The following is a 16,505-nucleotide window of genomic DNA, read 5'->3' on the forward strand; positions in this document are numbered from 1 at the left end:
TTATTATTTTCTTGTGTTCTTTTGTTTATGGTACAAGATGTAATCGATCAAAGGGGGGTCAGTAGTCTGGGTAAAGGATACAGTTAATTAAAGGATCCGGTAGTTAATGAATTGTAAATGATGAATTGTAGCACCTGTGGAAATCTCTGTAAACAAGTAGGGTATAAAAGACACGGCAAAGGCTAGTGAGGTGTGCGTGATTTGAGATTTGTATCTCCTGCACCTTATTTGATATCAAATAAAGAGATTCACTTCTCCACTCCGGTGTAGTCATTGGGATACGCACACCGGGCAAACGAACCCTAACTGTTGCCCCCTGCAACAGTATATTTATGTAATTACTAATTATAAATTATTTACTGTCAGTTTTCTTGTATACTGTAATAATTGATAACATTCTTGCAGAAAGGTAGTGCATGTGTAGAACAACCAAAAATGATCAAAAGGATACAATCAACTTAGAAGAAAGATTGTTTTGTTAGGAACATCGTGCAACAGTAGGATGTACAAGTAATTAATACAATATTACTGTAACTGAGAGACATTGAAGTTAAAAAAAACAAAACAAAAAAAAAAAACAAAAACATTCTCTGGATGCTATCCACAGATTCTGTCCTGTGTTTTGGTTGCTTAACATCAGACGAGTACAGCTCCCCAGCTCTTAGATTGTCTTACTTGTGTGAGCAACACCTTTTTTCCTGCCCACGCATGGAATCCCTTTACAGACTTGCTTGATCAAGGGCAGTGGTACACTTGTGGTGGTGTTTTAATAATATGGTATTGATTGTGTAACTTCAGTTCCTATAATTGTACAACTAATAATAACTGGGTGCATTCTGAAGGCAAAAAGTGGCCCAAGATTAGAGCTATGCACCTTAGAGTTCCCTGCTCTATTATAAAACTATTTGCTGAGTGGACATGATGAGACTAGCTTCTTCAGTAGTGCTCTTGGTTTAGTTAAAATACTTGATTAGAATTCTTAAAGAATTCTTAAAGTCCCTCATGGGTTTCCCAGACTTTGTAGGTCAGTTTGTCTTTGGTCGATGACTTCACAGGTCAATTCATCTTCTGGGACCCCTCCCTGCCTTCTGGTTAAGGAATCCTTTCATACATACAGGATGACTCAGCAATGGGATGGATGTTCAAATACCTGAAAGGTGCTGATGTTAGACAGGAACTTCCACATTCTTTGGAGGTATGTGTGCATGTGCACCTCTGATTCAAGGCTACCTTGATTATATCACCTGAAAATTAGACTAGTTAACTTCAGTTGTAGAAAATATATTGTAAACTACTTTTAAGAAATAGCTGTATATGTAACATACATCTTATTTTAGGTTTTAATTAATTCCACAATGGAACAGAAAGTTCTGTGAATACTAATATATAAAAGGAAAATTAAAACAAAAAAGAGATCTCTATTTATGGTGATTGTTCATGATCTATAAGCAGTAAACTTTTTTTTTTTTCTTTTTTCTTTTTTCCCCCTCTTCCTTCCAGTTTGTGGTTCTAAATTTGGTATTGCACAACATTGTGATGCAACTGTGCAAGAGTTTTAAAATATAGAAGTATATAGAATACCAAAACTATATCAGACTCAAAAATAGCTAAACTAAAATAGTATGATAGTTAATGTAATAATTACCATATTTTGTTGTTGCTGACAACCTACAGTCTGCATTTCATGTACCATATATGTTAGCATTTACAAGGTACTACTTATTCCACTCTTTGGCCCCACCCTAGCATATGGGGTGTGGTCACAGTCTTGCATTCTCGTGATTCCCAACTGCCCAGACAATCCTTGGGGACCAATGGCAGCAGCCACAGTTTACAGCAAGCCTCTGCACCCTACCTCCTCATCTATACTGGATGTCAAATGTCTGCTTCTGAGCAACTCACCCTTTGTGTTTAGAGAAAGGGCATGCACAGTTGTATCATTTAGATGATGTAGAGTCATAGGAATAGAATTAAAATTTCAGCAGTGTGTAGTAGTTTGAAATTTTGAAGTGAAAATATGTTGCATGCAAAAAGATGCACTAAAACATATTGCAAAGACAAGCACTCAAAATTTGGAAATGCTAGGATTAAGGTTGCCAGTGTAGCCTTAATTCGGCCTTCTTATGCGATCATTGTAATGCATATGCACAACATTTTTTTTTCCATATGTGCTGATGGCAGAGGAATGATGAGACTCTCTCTGGAGAGTTGTCTCTTGGGCACAGACTCTCTTCTCATTTTCTCTCAATCATGACCCCCTTCTGCCCTGTCTCTTCCCCACTCCTCATTCCTAGGCCAATTCTCCTTACCTAGCAAGCCCCAGTTTCTACTCCTGAGGCTGCTTATTCCAGTCTTTGTCCAGCCAGGCCTAGTCCCAGGTCCCCCCAGCCTCCATTCATCACCCACCATCTATGTTCCCTATCCCCATGGTCTCTTTCCCAAGGCTCCTCATTTAGTATGTGTCATGTCTGCCTTCTCCAGGCACCTTACCGAGCCAGTCATTGTCTCTCTAATGCTTTTTCAGATTTTGGTCACCCCGCACACTGGTGCTCATCCAGTCACAATTTACCATACCAAATTTGGCTGTTGTCCCTCTGCATTCAAATTGAGATCTCCTCTTCCATCCTGCCTGGGCCCAGCAATGATGTCATTGAGAGTTGGTCTCCTGTGCTATCAGTTCTGGTGTCCAGCCTGACCTGCAGCAATCTTGTGCAACAATTTCAAGGAAAGTCCTGCTCAGCTTCTAGCTGGGGCATGCGATCAAAATCATAAGGGAGTTTAGCTGTGAAGCTCTAACAGGTCTCTGCTGAGTGTGTATAAGATGCAATTTGTCAAAGGTTTATAACTTGGCCAAACTTGGGCAGATTTTCACAGAAATAACAAGACACATCCTTGAAACAAACGACTCCCCCTTCCAAATGAGAGTCCCTTATGCAAACCATGTGGTTGCTTATCAAAGAAGATGATGCTGGAAATTAACATGGGAAAGCATGTTTTCCCTATGCCTTATTGTTAGAAATAGCTGAGCTATTTTGACTGACAAAATTTTTTTCAAAAAATTCAGCCGGAGGAATACATCTGGCATGGAAAATTTCATCCCAAGCAGTATAAAGTTGTCAAAGTTACAAGGAACCAAAACCAGGATCTTATTATGGGACGTTGCCAACTCTGCCTATAATATCAAAATACTAACTTTAATGTTATACTGCAGATCTATTTAGTGATTCTCTGAACAGTTGTTAAATTGGTCAGTTAGATGACTGACAAAATGGTCTGAATAGTGAAGCAACATGTTAAGTGTATATTAACATGAGCTAATGTGCTGTTTTTTAGAATTGTAAAAATCAAATTCTTGATGAGATTTGAAACACTCTTTTCTGTTAGATCAGAAAAACTTACTATTTAGTCAGTTAAAAAGACAAAGCTTCAGTTGTTATATCTCCCAATTTATTGTGACTTTAGTCACAATTTCTTTTTTTAACATGATTTTCCTCTCCCTATTGCTGTGTGAAGCCTACACAACAGGAAACTTAAGTACAGTGAAACTGACAGTACAAAGAGCAGAATACTTCTCATCTTTCAGTTATAGTAATCTAGATGGTGAAAAAATAGTTCTTGGACCTGATTACCTTTCAGACTTGTATTATGAAACGTATGCATGGGGTGGGGGAGGGCATACTTCTGAATTAATCATTTAAAGTATCTGAGGAGTTTCTTACCTTTCTTTGTATTGTCTCATGTTTTTTTGTCATGTAAATATGATCATAGTTCACCGTTTTCTTTAAAGTGGATTCACTGCTTCTGAAAGTTGCTGGATGATTTCTCTGGGGACTGAAGTCCTCTAGCTACAAAACAAACAGCAGTGATGCTGGTCATGATGAGGTACCTCTTCACAGAACTACACCTCTACCCTGATATAACGTGACCCGATATTACATGAATTCTGATATAACACGGTAAAGCAGTGCTCCGGGCGGGGCTGCGCACTCGAGCAGATCAAAGCAAGTTCGATGTAACGCAGTTTCACGTATAACATAGTAAGATATTTTGGCTCCTGAGGACAGCGTTTTATCGAGGTAGAGGTCTAGTTAGAATGCTCTCTTTTCCACTGGTAACCCCATGCATTGAACATACCTACTTCCTGTTCTTCAAAGTGGTGTGACCCTTCAGTCTTGTTGAGCTCCTTACTAACCCTGGAAAATCAGGTAGCATCAGTAGCGGAAAATGTCATCTTTCAGTTTTCTAGAAAACTGTCATTTCCTCTCAGAATATGGATCACTGCAGCCAGATCTTTAGGTTTTTTCATATTCTAGATTCCTTAAACTAATTCTGACATTAAATTTGAAAGCTTTGTAGGCACGCTGTATTGGGGAGAATACAGCTACCCATCTCCTCAGTGGACTAGGATACCATTGTCATAAACAGATAGCTAAGGGTTAATGTTTCTTTTACCTGTAAAGGGTTAACAAAGGGAACCAAACACCTGACAAGAGGACCAATCAGGAAACAGGATTTTTCAAAGCTCAAGGGAGAGAATTTGTGGGTGTTCTTTGTCATGGGTCTTTGTCTCGCTGTTCTGTTGCTCTCTCAGCTATGAGAGGATCTGTCTCCAGCTTTTCTAAATCTTCTATTTCCCAATTGTAAGTACAAAGGTAGCAAAACAATAGGCTTTTATATGTTTTGTTTTGTATTTACATGTGTGTAGTTGCTGGAATGTTTAAATTGTATTTCTTTTTGAATACGGCTGTTTGTTCATATTTTTCTTTTAAGCAATTGACCCTGTATTGTCACTGTGATACAGAGATTATTTATTTTTGTCTTTTTCTTTCTTTTTATATAAAGCTTTCTTTTTAAACCCTGTTTGAGTTTTTCTCTGGTTAAGGCTAAGGAACGAAGGGGGGCGGGGAAATCTTTGTGTTAGCTTGACTAGGTTTGAATCTGCATAGCCTCAGGGGAAGAAGGAGGGGGGAAGGTAAATTGCCTTCTCTGTTTTGCATTCAGGGAGTTTAAGTACAGTCTCGCCAGGATAACCCAGAGAGGGGAAGCTGGGGATGAGATAAAGAGGAGACAAGGGGAGGAGGTTGTTTTCCCTTTGGTGTGAGACTCAGGGCCTCTGAGTCTTGGGGTCCCCCAGGGAAGGTTTTGGGGAGACCAGAGGGAGCCAAAACCCTGGAATTTTTGGCTGATGGCAGCGATATTGGATCCAAGCTGGTAATTAAGCTTGAAGGTTTCATGCTAGCTTCTCAGTTTATGAACGCTAAGGTTCAAATCTGAGTAGGAAGCTATGATAACCATAAACCCATCATTTGTGTATCATAGTCTTTGTTTGCTCCCAGTCTGCTTCTGTTGCCAATTTAAAGTCATCTTCTTAATCTTCAGAGCCCTCAGTGTAGCAGGAGCTGCCTGTAACATTGACCATATGTCCATCTAAGATCCTTCCTTTTTGATGAAGCTCCATCATATCTAAAGCCTTCATGCTCATTCCGTCTCTGGCCTCGGCTGAAGTGGCTAACAAGGATGCCAGTTATGATGTGGGCATGTGATCTGCTAAGATTCAGACTTGACTGCCAACTCATTTGGGGCCATACTGTTAGTCCACTGTCTTCAAGGAATGGTGGGGTACACACAGTTTTACCCCCCTCCTCCTGCTTGACTACATGAAGCTGCAGCTCTGATGCAGCTGGGAATTTAGGCATCCAACTGCCGTTGGCTTGCCCCAGCTACCATTTGTGCCTTTGAAAATCTCCCTGTTGGTCTCCAAACCATAGGGATATAAGCCAATAATATCAGGAACCTGGAAGTTCCTGAAAAGGTAAAAGTACATCAGATGTGATTGGATGTTTGGGAGAATTATTGGGTTTAATGTTGACATATCCTTAGTAAAGAGAAGGTGCTTACTGGGCTAAGAATTACCTTCCATATTTTAATTGATTAAAAAAACTTCTTATAAAGTTCCTGGACTAAAAGGACAAAGAAGGGGTTTGTTGTAGCCATGTTGGTCCCAGGATATTAGGCAGTCAGGGTGGGTGAGGTAGTATCTTTTATTGGACCAGTAAAAGCTTGAAAACTTCTCTCTCTTGCCAACCGAAGGTATTACCTCACCCATCTTGTCTTTCTAAGAAAAAAAAAAACAAAAAAAACCCACCTTTTTTCCCCAGACCGTCGTACAGACAAACAAAAAGTTAAGCTTTTCATCATTGAGATTAATTGTCTCAGGTTTCTATAGTACCCTGTAAACTACAAAATACTGGGTGAGAATTGTTTAGTTTTCATAGACATTGTTTGTAGAGAAGTAAGAGTTGACATTCAGTCAGAATTTTTTATCTGTGGCATACTGATAAACCCACTAGAGATTGTATTAATGACTTCTTGGATTAACATGCTTTGGTTTGCATTCTGTTTAATTTACACTTCTTTGTATATCTTAAACTGTAATATGTACTGAAGTCTGGTCCATAGAGTTCAATACACCTCTACCCCAATATAATGCTGTCCTCGGGTGCCAAAAAATCTTACCGTGTTATAGGTGAAACTGTGTTATATCGAACTTGCTTTGATCCGCTGGAATGCGCAGCCCTGCTACCCAGATCACTGCTTTTACCGCATTATATCTGAATTTGTGTTATATTGGGTTGCGTTATATCAAGGTAGAGGTGCATAACCTTGAATAACTCCATTTTCATAAGAAATGGGGACTTGAACTCCCTCTAATCCCAAGGACACATCAAGGTGGATAGTTTTCGTTTCTTGACTCCTGTGTAGTCAGATTCAATTATTTAACAAGTTTGCTTGAATTGTGAGTGCTTTCATCTGTTAAATGTCTAGAACTAGTTTTGGAAACTGACAAAAGGCCATAATATCTTCAAGAATTGGTTACCACTGGAAAAAATCAAAGTAGGAAGGTCCCTTTAAAGCAGGGGTTGGCAACCTTTCAGAAGTGCTGTGCCGAGTCTTCATTTATTCACTCTGATTTAAGGGTCCACGTGCCAGTAATATGTTTTAACGTCTATACGTCTATAATATATAAATAAACAATTGTTGTATGTAAAGTAAATAAGGTTTTTAAAATGCTGAAGAAGCTTCATTTAAAATTAAATTAAAATGTAGAGCCCCCTGGACCGGTGACCAGGACCTGGGCAGTGTGAGTGCCACTGAAAATCAGCTTGCGTGCCGCCTTCGACACTCGTGCCGCAGGTTCCCTACCCCTGCTTTAAAGGAATTTGTAATGGGACATAATCTATGCATGACACTTTCATTTCATGTTCATGCTGTCATTGTTTGGTTCTTAAGTATACCTAGCCACAGTATGTACTGGCCTTTATGTGGTTACATATTATGAAAATGTAAAATGCAATCAAATCACAATTAAATAGGTCCTTTTAGACTAACTTCATTGTTTTTTTTGTGGTTAATATTTTTATTGATTTATTTACAGAGATTGTGTAGGCTTCTGAATATGGCATGCATCACAGGGTTTCCAATAGAATTATGCAGTTTTACAGTTTGTCAAAGTGCAAGACTAGACAATACAAAACTATAAAGACATAACAATTTAAGGTAAACTTTACGGTAGGCCAATAAGAGATCTTTCATTGCTAATAAAACTAATTTTCTGTTTGAATCATATGCTGTAGCAGTTTAGATTAAACCTATAAAAAGACACAAATGTATTGTTGCCTTATGTATGCTGCCCTGTGATTATGGAATTCTTAACAGCAAGTCTCTAACATAAGGTAAATCCTTTCTGAAAGCTCACTACCCATAAGAAATGAGTCGGTAGTATATTTTTATTTAATAGTTTTTAAAAAACAACCCTGAAACCATGAAGTTATGCACATGCCTAAAATGAATTACCACTTGATTGTTTTTCTGTAGATGTTATCTTCATTCCTTGCTGCCCAACTAAATTTAACCTCACAACAAATTTACAAGCTGATTTTTTTTTGTAAAGTATATAGTACATTTTTTGTGTGCTATAAAACTTGAGGATTGCAACACGTTGTTGCTTTTTTAGGCCAAGCTCATTGCATACACCAAGGGCTGCTTGCATTTCTCAGCATGCTTGTGGGAAAGAGTACTTTGCTACCCTCCAGCCCTCTCTGTTTAAGGGACTGCTACAACCCTGGCCTCCCAGCTTCTTCTCCCATGCTAGGCTCCCTGGGGGTTCTATGTGCCCTCCATTTCAGGGTCCCTCATTCTCCCAGCCCATGTGGTCTCTGCATCCCCATGCCTCCCTCCTTTTACGCTAAGGGGTCTGTTCCCACCATTATTTATCATCTTTTGATCTGAAAGATAGGACATCCAGTGGATTGCCGTAAAATTATATTGGGAGAATGAGAAGAGATGAGACAAGGGGTTTTATTGTGCTGGAAGGTGTTAGTGGATGCCGTAACCTTTTTTATGATTTATAGACAGTTTTATATAGAGAGGCTTGAAGCTGTGACTGTTCAGTACAGGTGGCATTGTGTATCCCAAATTAAGAGAGTTCTGACAATTGATACCTAGAACATTCCTGGAAATTCTTGGTCAATTTAAAGAAAAGCGGTCAGTAATAAACTAGCTTCTTTGAGGTTACAGCATGCTGAAATAGGATCCTTACACTGTAGGGGCAAGTGTCGGATAAATGTCTGTAGCCTAGATAAACATAAATGTGTAAAATGAAAGGTGAAAACTCTTAAATCTTTTATCCACTATATCTTGTCCCCACTTTACCAAAAAAAAAAAAAAAGTGAAGCATGTCAGAAGCATTGAAGTTCTTGGTTATGTGATTCAGAAGTTATCCTGTGGGTTCATCCACTTTGTTTGATCAGTGTCTCTTGCCTTGCTTTTATGTGCAATAATATTTTGTGCATTTATCCTTTTTCTGAAAAGGCACATGGGTGAAAGTAATCATTCAGAAGTGCATTGAATTAGATTTACCTGGACAAGTTATTAGGTAGTTTGGGGGTGATCCTTCCTCAGACTTCACAATCCAGTGGCACTTAATTTTCCTGTGTAGACAAGCTTTAATATAGATGAACAATTTTAAGCGGATTGATTAATCCACATTAACTCTGTGCAAGTGTCAAGACAGGATTTAAAGTGATCTTAACTTAATTCACTGAATTAGAGTGTCTAGCATTAAAATGACTTACTCAGTGCAGTTTAACTAATCCATGTTAAATTCACCCCTTTAATCAATTTGAGTTATTTTTTGCTAAGTGTCCCTATTTAGACAAGCCCTATATTGCCATATTGGCTAAAAGAATAAGGTAAAAAGTGGCATGGCATTTCACAGATCCATCACTTTGGGGGAAAAAATACAGTGTACCTTAAACTATAACGCAGACAGATATGCTCTTAGAAATTACTAATGGACTCACTAGTTTGAGCCTTCTTACTTAAACCTAGTAGCAAATCCTGTAGGTTTGTTTGCAGTGGAAATATATGCATATGATTAAATTTATTTATTGTATTTATTTATTTATTTTTTGTAGAAGGCAGTTGGTGGTATACTTGCATGAAATACTGTCAAAGGAAACTGCCCTTGGGACCTTGGAAACTTGGTTTCATTAATTATGTTACAGAGCATACTGTATATATGGAAATGAGACTGACTACTGTATGTACATTGTATCTAGTGCGGAGACATTTTGTATGGTAGTCAGATATACTTAGGCTTTGCTAACATGTCTTTGTTTTGTTTTTGTGATATTCTGTACTTTTCTTAGAGATCTATTGTACTTGAAAACGTACAGAAAGCTTTGTACCTTCATTACGTTACAACACTCTAGTAACTGAAATTGTTTGCTCTCAAAATGAAGAGAATCAGGCAGACTGTTAAAACTGAGAATCCAATTCTCCAAGCACCACAAAGATCGAAAAAGCAGAAAACTTTTTTCTATGGATCATCATTTGGCAAGTCTCACCTGCAAACCTTGATGGACTGGGGAACCCTGCCACTCCATGTAGTTTTACATATTTTTCAGTTCCTGCCTTTAGTAGATCGAGCACGGGCATCTTCTGTTTGCCGAAGGTGGAATGAAGTTTTTCATATTCCTGACCTGTGGAGGAAGTTTGAATTTGAGCTTAACCAACCAGCTACTTCTTATTTAAAGTCGACTCACCCTGATCTCATTCAGCAAATTATCAAGAGACATGCTGATGATCTGCAGTATGTCAGCTTCAAGGTAAAGATAGGAGTGGAGGCTTGTTTTGTCACTTTACAGGACAGTTGTGTTTGGATGTCTGTAAATTGTATCACATCTCCATCCAAAAACCTTTTTTATTTTTTTTTAAAGAATAAATTGGTATGACTATTGAATGCATGGAAAGTTATATTCAAAGATGTTTGAAGCAATTTTTTTTCAGAAGGAAGCAGTTGCTAAAATGTATATACTTCCTATACATGCACAGTATCTACTTCACATGATTTTCATAGCCTGTTTTATTTAATTTAGTGTATTTTAAAAAATTTATTTTGCACAACGTTGTCATAATTTTGACATTAAATAGTAGCTATTTTACCTTTTTCTGCTTAAAAATTACAAGACCAATATTGTCAGTGGAAGTATACTGTGTGGATAGGATGTCAATCCTAGTCTTAGAGTTTTTGTTATAGTAGTACTAAGTCAGAGGTGGGCAAACTTTTTGGCCTGAGGGCCACATCTGGATATAGAAAATTGTATGGTGGGCCATGAATGCTCTCAAAATTGGGGTTGGGGTGCGGGAGTGGGTGAGGGCTCTGTCTGGCGGTATGGGATCTGGGTTGGGGCCAGAAATGAGGAGTTCAGGGTGTGGGAGGGGCTCTGGGCTGATGCAGGGGTGTGAGGAGTGGGCGAATGAGGCTCTGTCTGGAGATGCAGGCTCTGGGGTGGGGATGAAGGGTTTGGGGTGCAGGAGGATGCTCCAGGTTAGGACCGAGTGCTTTGGAGGGCAGGAGGTGACTCAAGGCTGTGGCAGGAGGATGGGGCACTGGGGAGGGCGTGTCTCGGGGTGCAGGCTCTGGCCAGTGCTTACCTCAAGCACTCCTGGAAGCAGTGGCATGTCCCTTTTCCAGCTCCTATGCAGAGGCACAGCCAGGCTTCTCCCCCAGCCAATGGGAGCTGTGGGGGCACCATGCAGAGCAGAGCTGCCTGGCTGTCTCTAGGCATAGGAGCCGGAGGGAGGACATCTGTTGCTTCCAGGTGCCACGCGGAGCGTCTCCTGATGCGGCCTGTAGTTTGCCTACCCCTGCACTAAATGCTCTACAGACTAATTCTCAGCTTCTGGAAGGGAAGGAGGTAAGTAGTATTTTCTACCTTTTTAACATGTAGAAATTAAAGCAGAGATGTAAAGGTCCCATCCAATCGCAAAGAAAATGTAATCAAAATAGTATATCTAACTACATATGTTAAGGGATATCACAACTTTTTATATGCTGCACGTGAATATTGAGGTGATTGAGAAACATTAATGTCCAAGAAACAGCATGGTTTACACACACAGGTGTTAAGTTCGTGTTCAGAGTACCACTTTAACATACTCCTCCCTTTATTCAGGCGTTGGACCATTCAGATGATGATATAGCTTGTCTTTGAGATATACTACTCAAAGTATAGCAATTACGTAGATAGAATCTACACTGGAAGACAGTCTTTCATTTGGGGATTATAATGTTGTAACCAGGTCCCCGTAGATGGGTGTATTTTTATAGTGTAAAATAGCCCTAAGTTTGTGAACACCACAGAGGTGGAGTTGATGTCAAGGTCAGGATTAAACTCAGAAGTTCCTCCCTCCTAACACTGTCATTAGTAATTTCCTTTTTTAGTTGCCTTCAGAGTTCTTGTGATGCAGTTCTGTAGCAGTCCATGGTTAATATTTTAATCAGTTACAACTGATATGCCTCTTAATATGTCATCAGAATAGTGATCCAGATAAGAATATGTAGCTCATATCTTAAAAACTCTTGACAAAGGAGGTAGGTATCACCCCATTTTACAGAAGTGGAAACTGAAGTACAGATGTAAAGAGGCTTTGCCAAGGTTTTCCAGCAGGTCAGTGGCAGAGCCATGAATAGAACCCAGGTCTCCTGGTTTCACTAGGCTACACAGTGTGTAATGTGGACCACTTTGCTGCATTACTTTTATCCTGTTTTTAGACCAGAATAAACCCCAAAAATCTGACAGTTGATAATTATGAAGAAGAGGTACGAGCTATGAAATTATGGTATACATTAACCTGAAATTCAATACTAGTCATGCTTGCAAATTGGGATGTTGATAAAGAAATGCAGAGATGAGACAAATCAAAGATAGATGGATAGCCTTAAGATGTCTGGTGTTATCAAGACTGTCAGAACAGGGTTTATCTGATAATCACACAGTGTAATAAGTATTGTTTGTAGGCAAGTACTTTTCATGACTTTTTGCTGCCTTCAAATTATTAACTGCTTAATAAGCTTCACATTCCTTTCTTGGAGCAAATAAAAGTTGGTATAGGGCAATCTAGTAGTTTAAAAAAAAAAACAAAAAAACCAAAAAACTGGTGCTACTCTATTTTGGATATTAAATATTTTATCATGCTGTTGACTTTCTAGGAAGCAATACAAAATGACTTCAGTGTTTTAAAATTGTCTTCTAGGTTGATAGTAGTACTGAGTCTGCAGAAGCTGCCTGTGACATCCTTTCTCAATTGGTGAATTGTTCTATCAAGACATTAGGTTTGATTTCAACAGCAAAACCAAGTTTTATGAATGTCTCTAAGGTAATGTCCTATGGACTCTCAAATTTTACCTTGCTAGATGGTGTCACAAATCATTTAATATCTAAGCATGTTAAACTATGTAGATGTTATTGAATTAAAAAGAAAAGTAATTTTTACAAACCCAACACTTTAATTTTAAAGTACACAAATGCACAAAGTTATATTTCTTGCCATATATTTCTCTAAACACTCATTTTCATGTTTGTATTTTAAAGTATGACATAGATTTGACAACACTTCATTCTCAGAGAACTTTTTGCCCAGCTGATACTGGCTTCTAAAAAACTAGTATCTATATATCCACGATTCTGGGTCATGTGATCTTGATTATAGAACTTTAATGAGTCTTAAGCCTGTGCTGAAGCATGGTGCTTAATCCAGATTTGGAACATCTGGGAAGCAAATGCATGGCACTAGACTAGGGCTGTCCGATAAATCACACTAAACTCATGCAATTAAATAAAAAATTAATGGTGGTTCAAAAAATTAATCATGATTAATCACATTATTAAACAATTTAATACATTTCAGTTGGTATTCTATATGTTTCTACATTTTCAAATATATCTATTTCAGTTACAACACAGAATAAAAAGTGTACAGTGCTCACTTAGTATTTTTTATTACAAATATTTGCACTGCAAAAATGATAAATAGTATTTTTCAGTTCACCTCATAAAAGTACTGTAGTGCAATCTCTTTATCATGAAAGTGCTCCTTACATATGGTTTTGTTACATAACTTCACTCAGAAACAAAACAATGTAAAACTTTAGAGTGTACAAGTCCACTCAGTCCTAATTCTTGTTCAGCCAATCATGAAGAAAAACAAGTTTGTTTACATTTACGGGAGATAATGCTGCCCACTTAATTACAGTGTCACCTGAAAGTGAGAACAGGCGTTCGCATTGCACTGTTGTAGCTGGTGTCACAAGATATTTACATGTCAGATGTGCTAAAGATTCATATGGCTCTTCACACTTTGGCCAGTGTTCCAGAGGACATGCTTCCATGCTGATAACAGTTGTTTAAAAAAAGCATTAATTAAATTTGTGACTGAACTCCTTGGGGGAGAATTGTATGTCTTCTGCTCTGTTTTACCTGGATTCTGCTGTATATTTTTTGTTATGGCAGTCTCGGATGATGACCCAGCACATGTTTGTTTTTAAGAACACTTTCACTGGAAATCTGACAAAATGCAAAGAAGATACCAATGTAAAATTTCTAAAGATATCTACAGCACTCGACCCAGGATTTAAGAATCTAAAGTGCCTTCCAAAATCTGAGAGGGGTGAGATGTGGCACATGCTTTCAGCAGTCTTAAAAGAGGAATAATCTGATGCAGAAACTACAGAACCCAAACCACCAAAAAAGAAAATCAGCCTTCTGCTGGTGGCATCTGACTCAGATGATGAACATGTGTCGGTCCATACTGCTTTGGATTGTTATCGAGCAGAACCTGTCATCAGCATGAATGCATGTCCTCTGGAATGGTGGTTGAAGCATCAAGGGGCATATGCATAGGTGGCGAGTGGAGCCCCACTCTGGGGAGGCTAGCCCCCAGTTCTGACCCTTCCGTCCACGGCCAGGGCCATGAGACCTCTCCCTGCCTTGGCTAGAGGAACCCCAGATCAGCTGCAGCCCAGAGCTCCCCCTTCTCTCTCTCTCTTTCGCACGCATGCACGCACGCCCGGGCCAGGCTGGCAGAAGCCCCAAGCGAAGCCTGGAGGAGCTCGGGGCTTGCTGCAATAATGCTTCACCTTCCCTCCCCAGACTCAACCTGCCCATGGCCCAGGGGAAAAGCATCCATAGAAGACACTTTTTGATATGCTCATGCGGATTCTGGGGTGGCTGAGGAGGTGATATGTGCTGCCTCCTGCCACCCTGGAACCTGCATAAGGCAAAAACTTCACCACCAAACCATGCAGCCGGGAGTCCAGTAATTATTAATTTATAATTATGCTAATTATTTTACCCCTTCAGCCCATGTAAGACCAAACTAATGGTTCTACCTTGAGCCAAAAGTTCAATCAAACTATGCTATGGATATAACAACATTAAATGTCCATTGAAGGATAACTTCAACCTCCCCCCCCCCCTTGCTTTCTCTGAACAGGCTCATTTTGCATCAGCACTGACAGTAGTTTTTGTAAACTCCAAGTCATTATCATCCATCAAAATTGATGACACACCAGTTGATGATCCATCTTTGAAGGTTCTTGTTGCTAACAACAGCGATACTCTAAAACTGCTAAAAATGAGCAGCTGTCCTCATGTGTCACCGGCTGGTGAGTAGTAAATCTGTTTGTTTTTTAAAAAGGAAATTTTAATGCAATAGTTACTGTTGAGGATGCATTTCTGTTAACCTGTTTTCAGGTACTTAACATTTGGAATAAATTTATTCTTCTACTTAAAATCTTTCATGCAAATTCTAAGTTGAAATATGGTACTTAAACCTTCCACTTGACTAGTCTCAGTTGTCTAGAGCGTGGGAAAATGTGGTCTTTAATGTCAAGCATTTTTGGAGTAATCATAGTGAAAAGAAAGCAGAATAGTATTGATATACCTTTCATATTACTTAAAATTTTTCTGGTTTTATTCTTGTTTTGGGGATTCATCCATGCTGTTTCAATCATTTTAATGCTTTGTTTTACTTCTGTAAAGAATTAAATTTTAGATTTAAAAAAAAATGTAAACCTTCCATGCACTTAGCCCAACATGAAAGCAAGTACTTGTTTATATATAGTACTGTCTCTTTCTGTAACATAAATATAAAGGACGTGACTCTTGCTGTGTGAAGAAATTTTGCTTGAAATAATGAAGTTGTAAGTATTAAAATCCATGAACTGCTCATAGCATGCACAGTATTTTCTAAATTAATCAACTTCTGTTCTGTAATATACTCAAGCTAACATGAGCGTGTACAGTACCTGTATCTCTGTTCATTGAAAAAAACATAACTTTATGTCACTTTGTTGTTAAAATCAAGTAATGCAGTGCAAAAGAAGCTTTAATACAAACTTGTGGTGGGAAATTAGATAACATTGAATTTTCTGAATTATGTAAGATATTGTAAATATTATGCATTTATGTATGGTGATAACTTTATCAATGACAAACTCTGCATATTCTGAGTCTAAAAGCATCTTAAAGTGACTTAACGAAGTTTGTGAGGCTCTGTTTTTCTCAACATAAATATTAAATAAATTCAGTTGTGTATTGAGGCTTTTGAATGCCAGTTCAGTTGCCGTTTGCACAACTAAAAATCAAACTGTGTTCTTAAATATCATTACTAATTAAAGCTTCTGTGGACCAAATTGTTCCCTTAGTAACAGATGTACAATTTGTTTTCTTCAGATTATGCCTCAGTAATACTTGTCCTTATTCATTGCATTCAGTGGCTTTTTACAAGTATGACAGAATGAAAATTGAGTAAGCAGTTCTGTTGGTATACAAATAGGCTAAAATTCAGTGCACACTGTCACAAATGTAGGCACATTCTAGGATTAACAGGAGTAAAAAGCAGTGGGAGGAAAATAATCACTAAAATAAGCAGATACGAACGCACAAAAGAAGCAGAACCGTGGAGTAGGAAGATTCCATATTTATTTAGCCATTTTTCACAGTAGAGCTTCATTTTATATTTTACACTGACTTCTTTAATGAAGAGATTTGTTTGACAGCATTAGGGATGCCATCAAATATGAACTATTATAAAGCTGACAGCTTTGAAGTTCTTTGCAACCTACAAAACCAACCCTTTTTATTATCATTGCTTTTTCT

At 38.4% G+C, this 16,505-nt stretch overlaps 1 protein-coding gene across 6 annotated transcripts in view; it reads left to right on the plus strand.

Moving 5' to 3' along the window:
• The window catches only part of LOC116822308 (F-box/LRR-repeat protein 21-like), a 28,133-nt gene that overhangs the window by 8,936 nt on the left and 2,692 nt on the right, over positions 1 to 16,505 (plus strand). For 2 of the 6 annotated variants that reach the window (XM_032776096.2, XM_075068154.1), the window contains exons 3-6: positions 1,118 to 1,195; positions 9,711 to 10,169; positions 12,601 to 12,723; positions 14,839 to 15,010. In XM_032776096.2, the coding sequence (XP_032631987.1) occupies positions 9,798 to 10,169; positions 12,601 to 12,723; positions 14,839 to 15,010 (667 nt within the window). In that variant the 5' untranslated portion in view covers positions 1,118 to 1,195; positions 9,711 to 9,797. Of the gene's footprint in view, positions 1 to 325; positions 1,196 to 9,710; positions 10,170 to 12,600; positions 12,724 to 14,838; positions 15,011 to 16,505 lie in introns of all 6 variants that reach the window. The other 4 variants (XM_032776095.2, XM_075068152.1, XM_075068153.1 and 1 more) reach the window with 3 other exon arrangements.

The sequence above is a fragment of the Chelonoidis abingdonii genome, chromosome 7, assembly GCF_003597395.2.
Source record: "Chelonoidis abingdonii isolate Lonesome George chromosome 7, CheloAbing_2.0, whole genome shotgun sequence".
Taxonomy (NCBI): domain Eukaryota; kingdom Metazoa; phylum Chordata; order Testudines; family Testudinidae; genus Chelonoidis; species Chelonoidis abingdonii.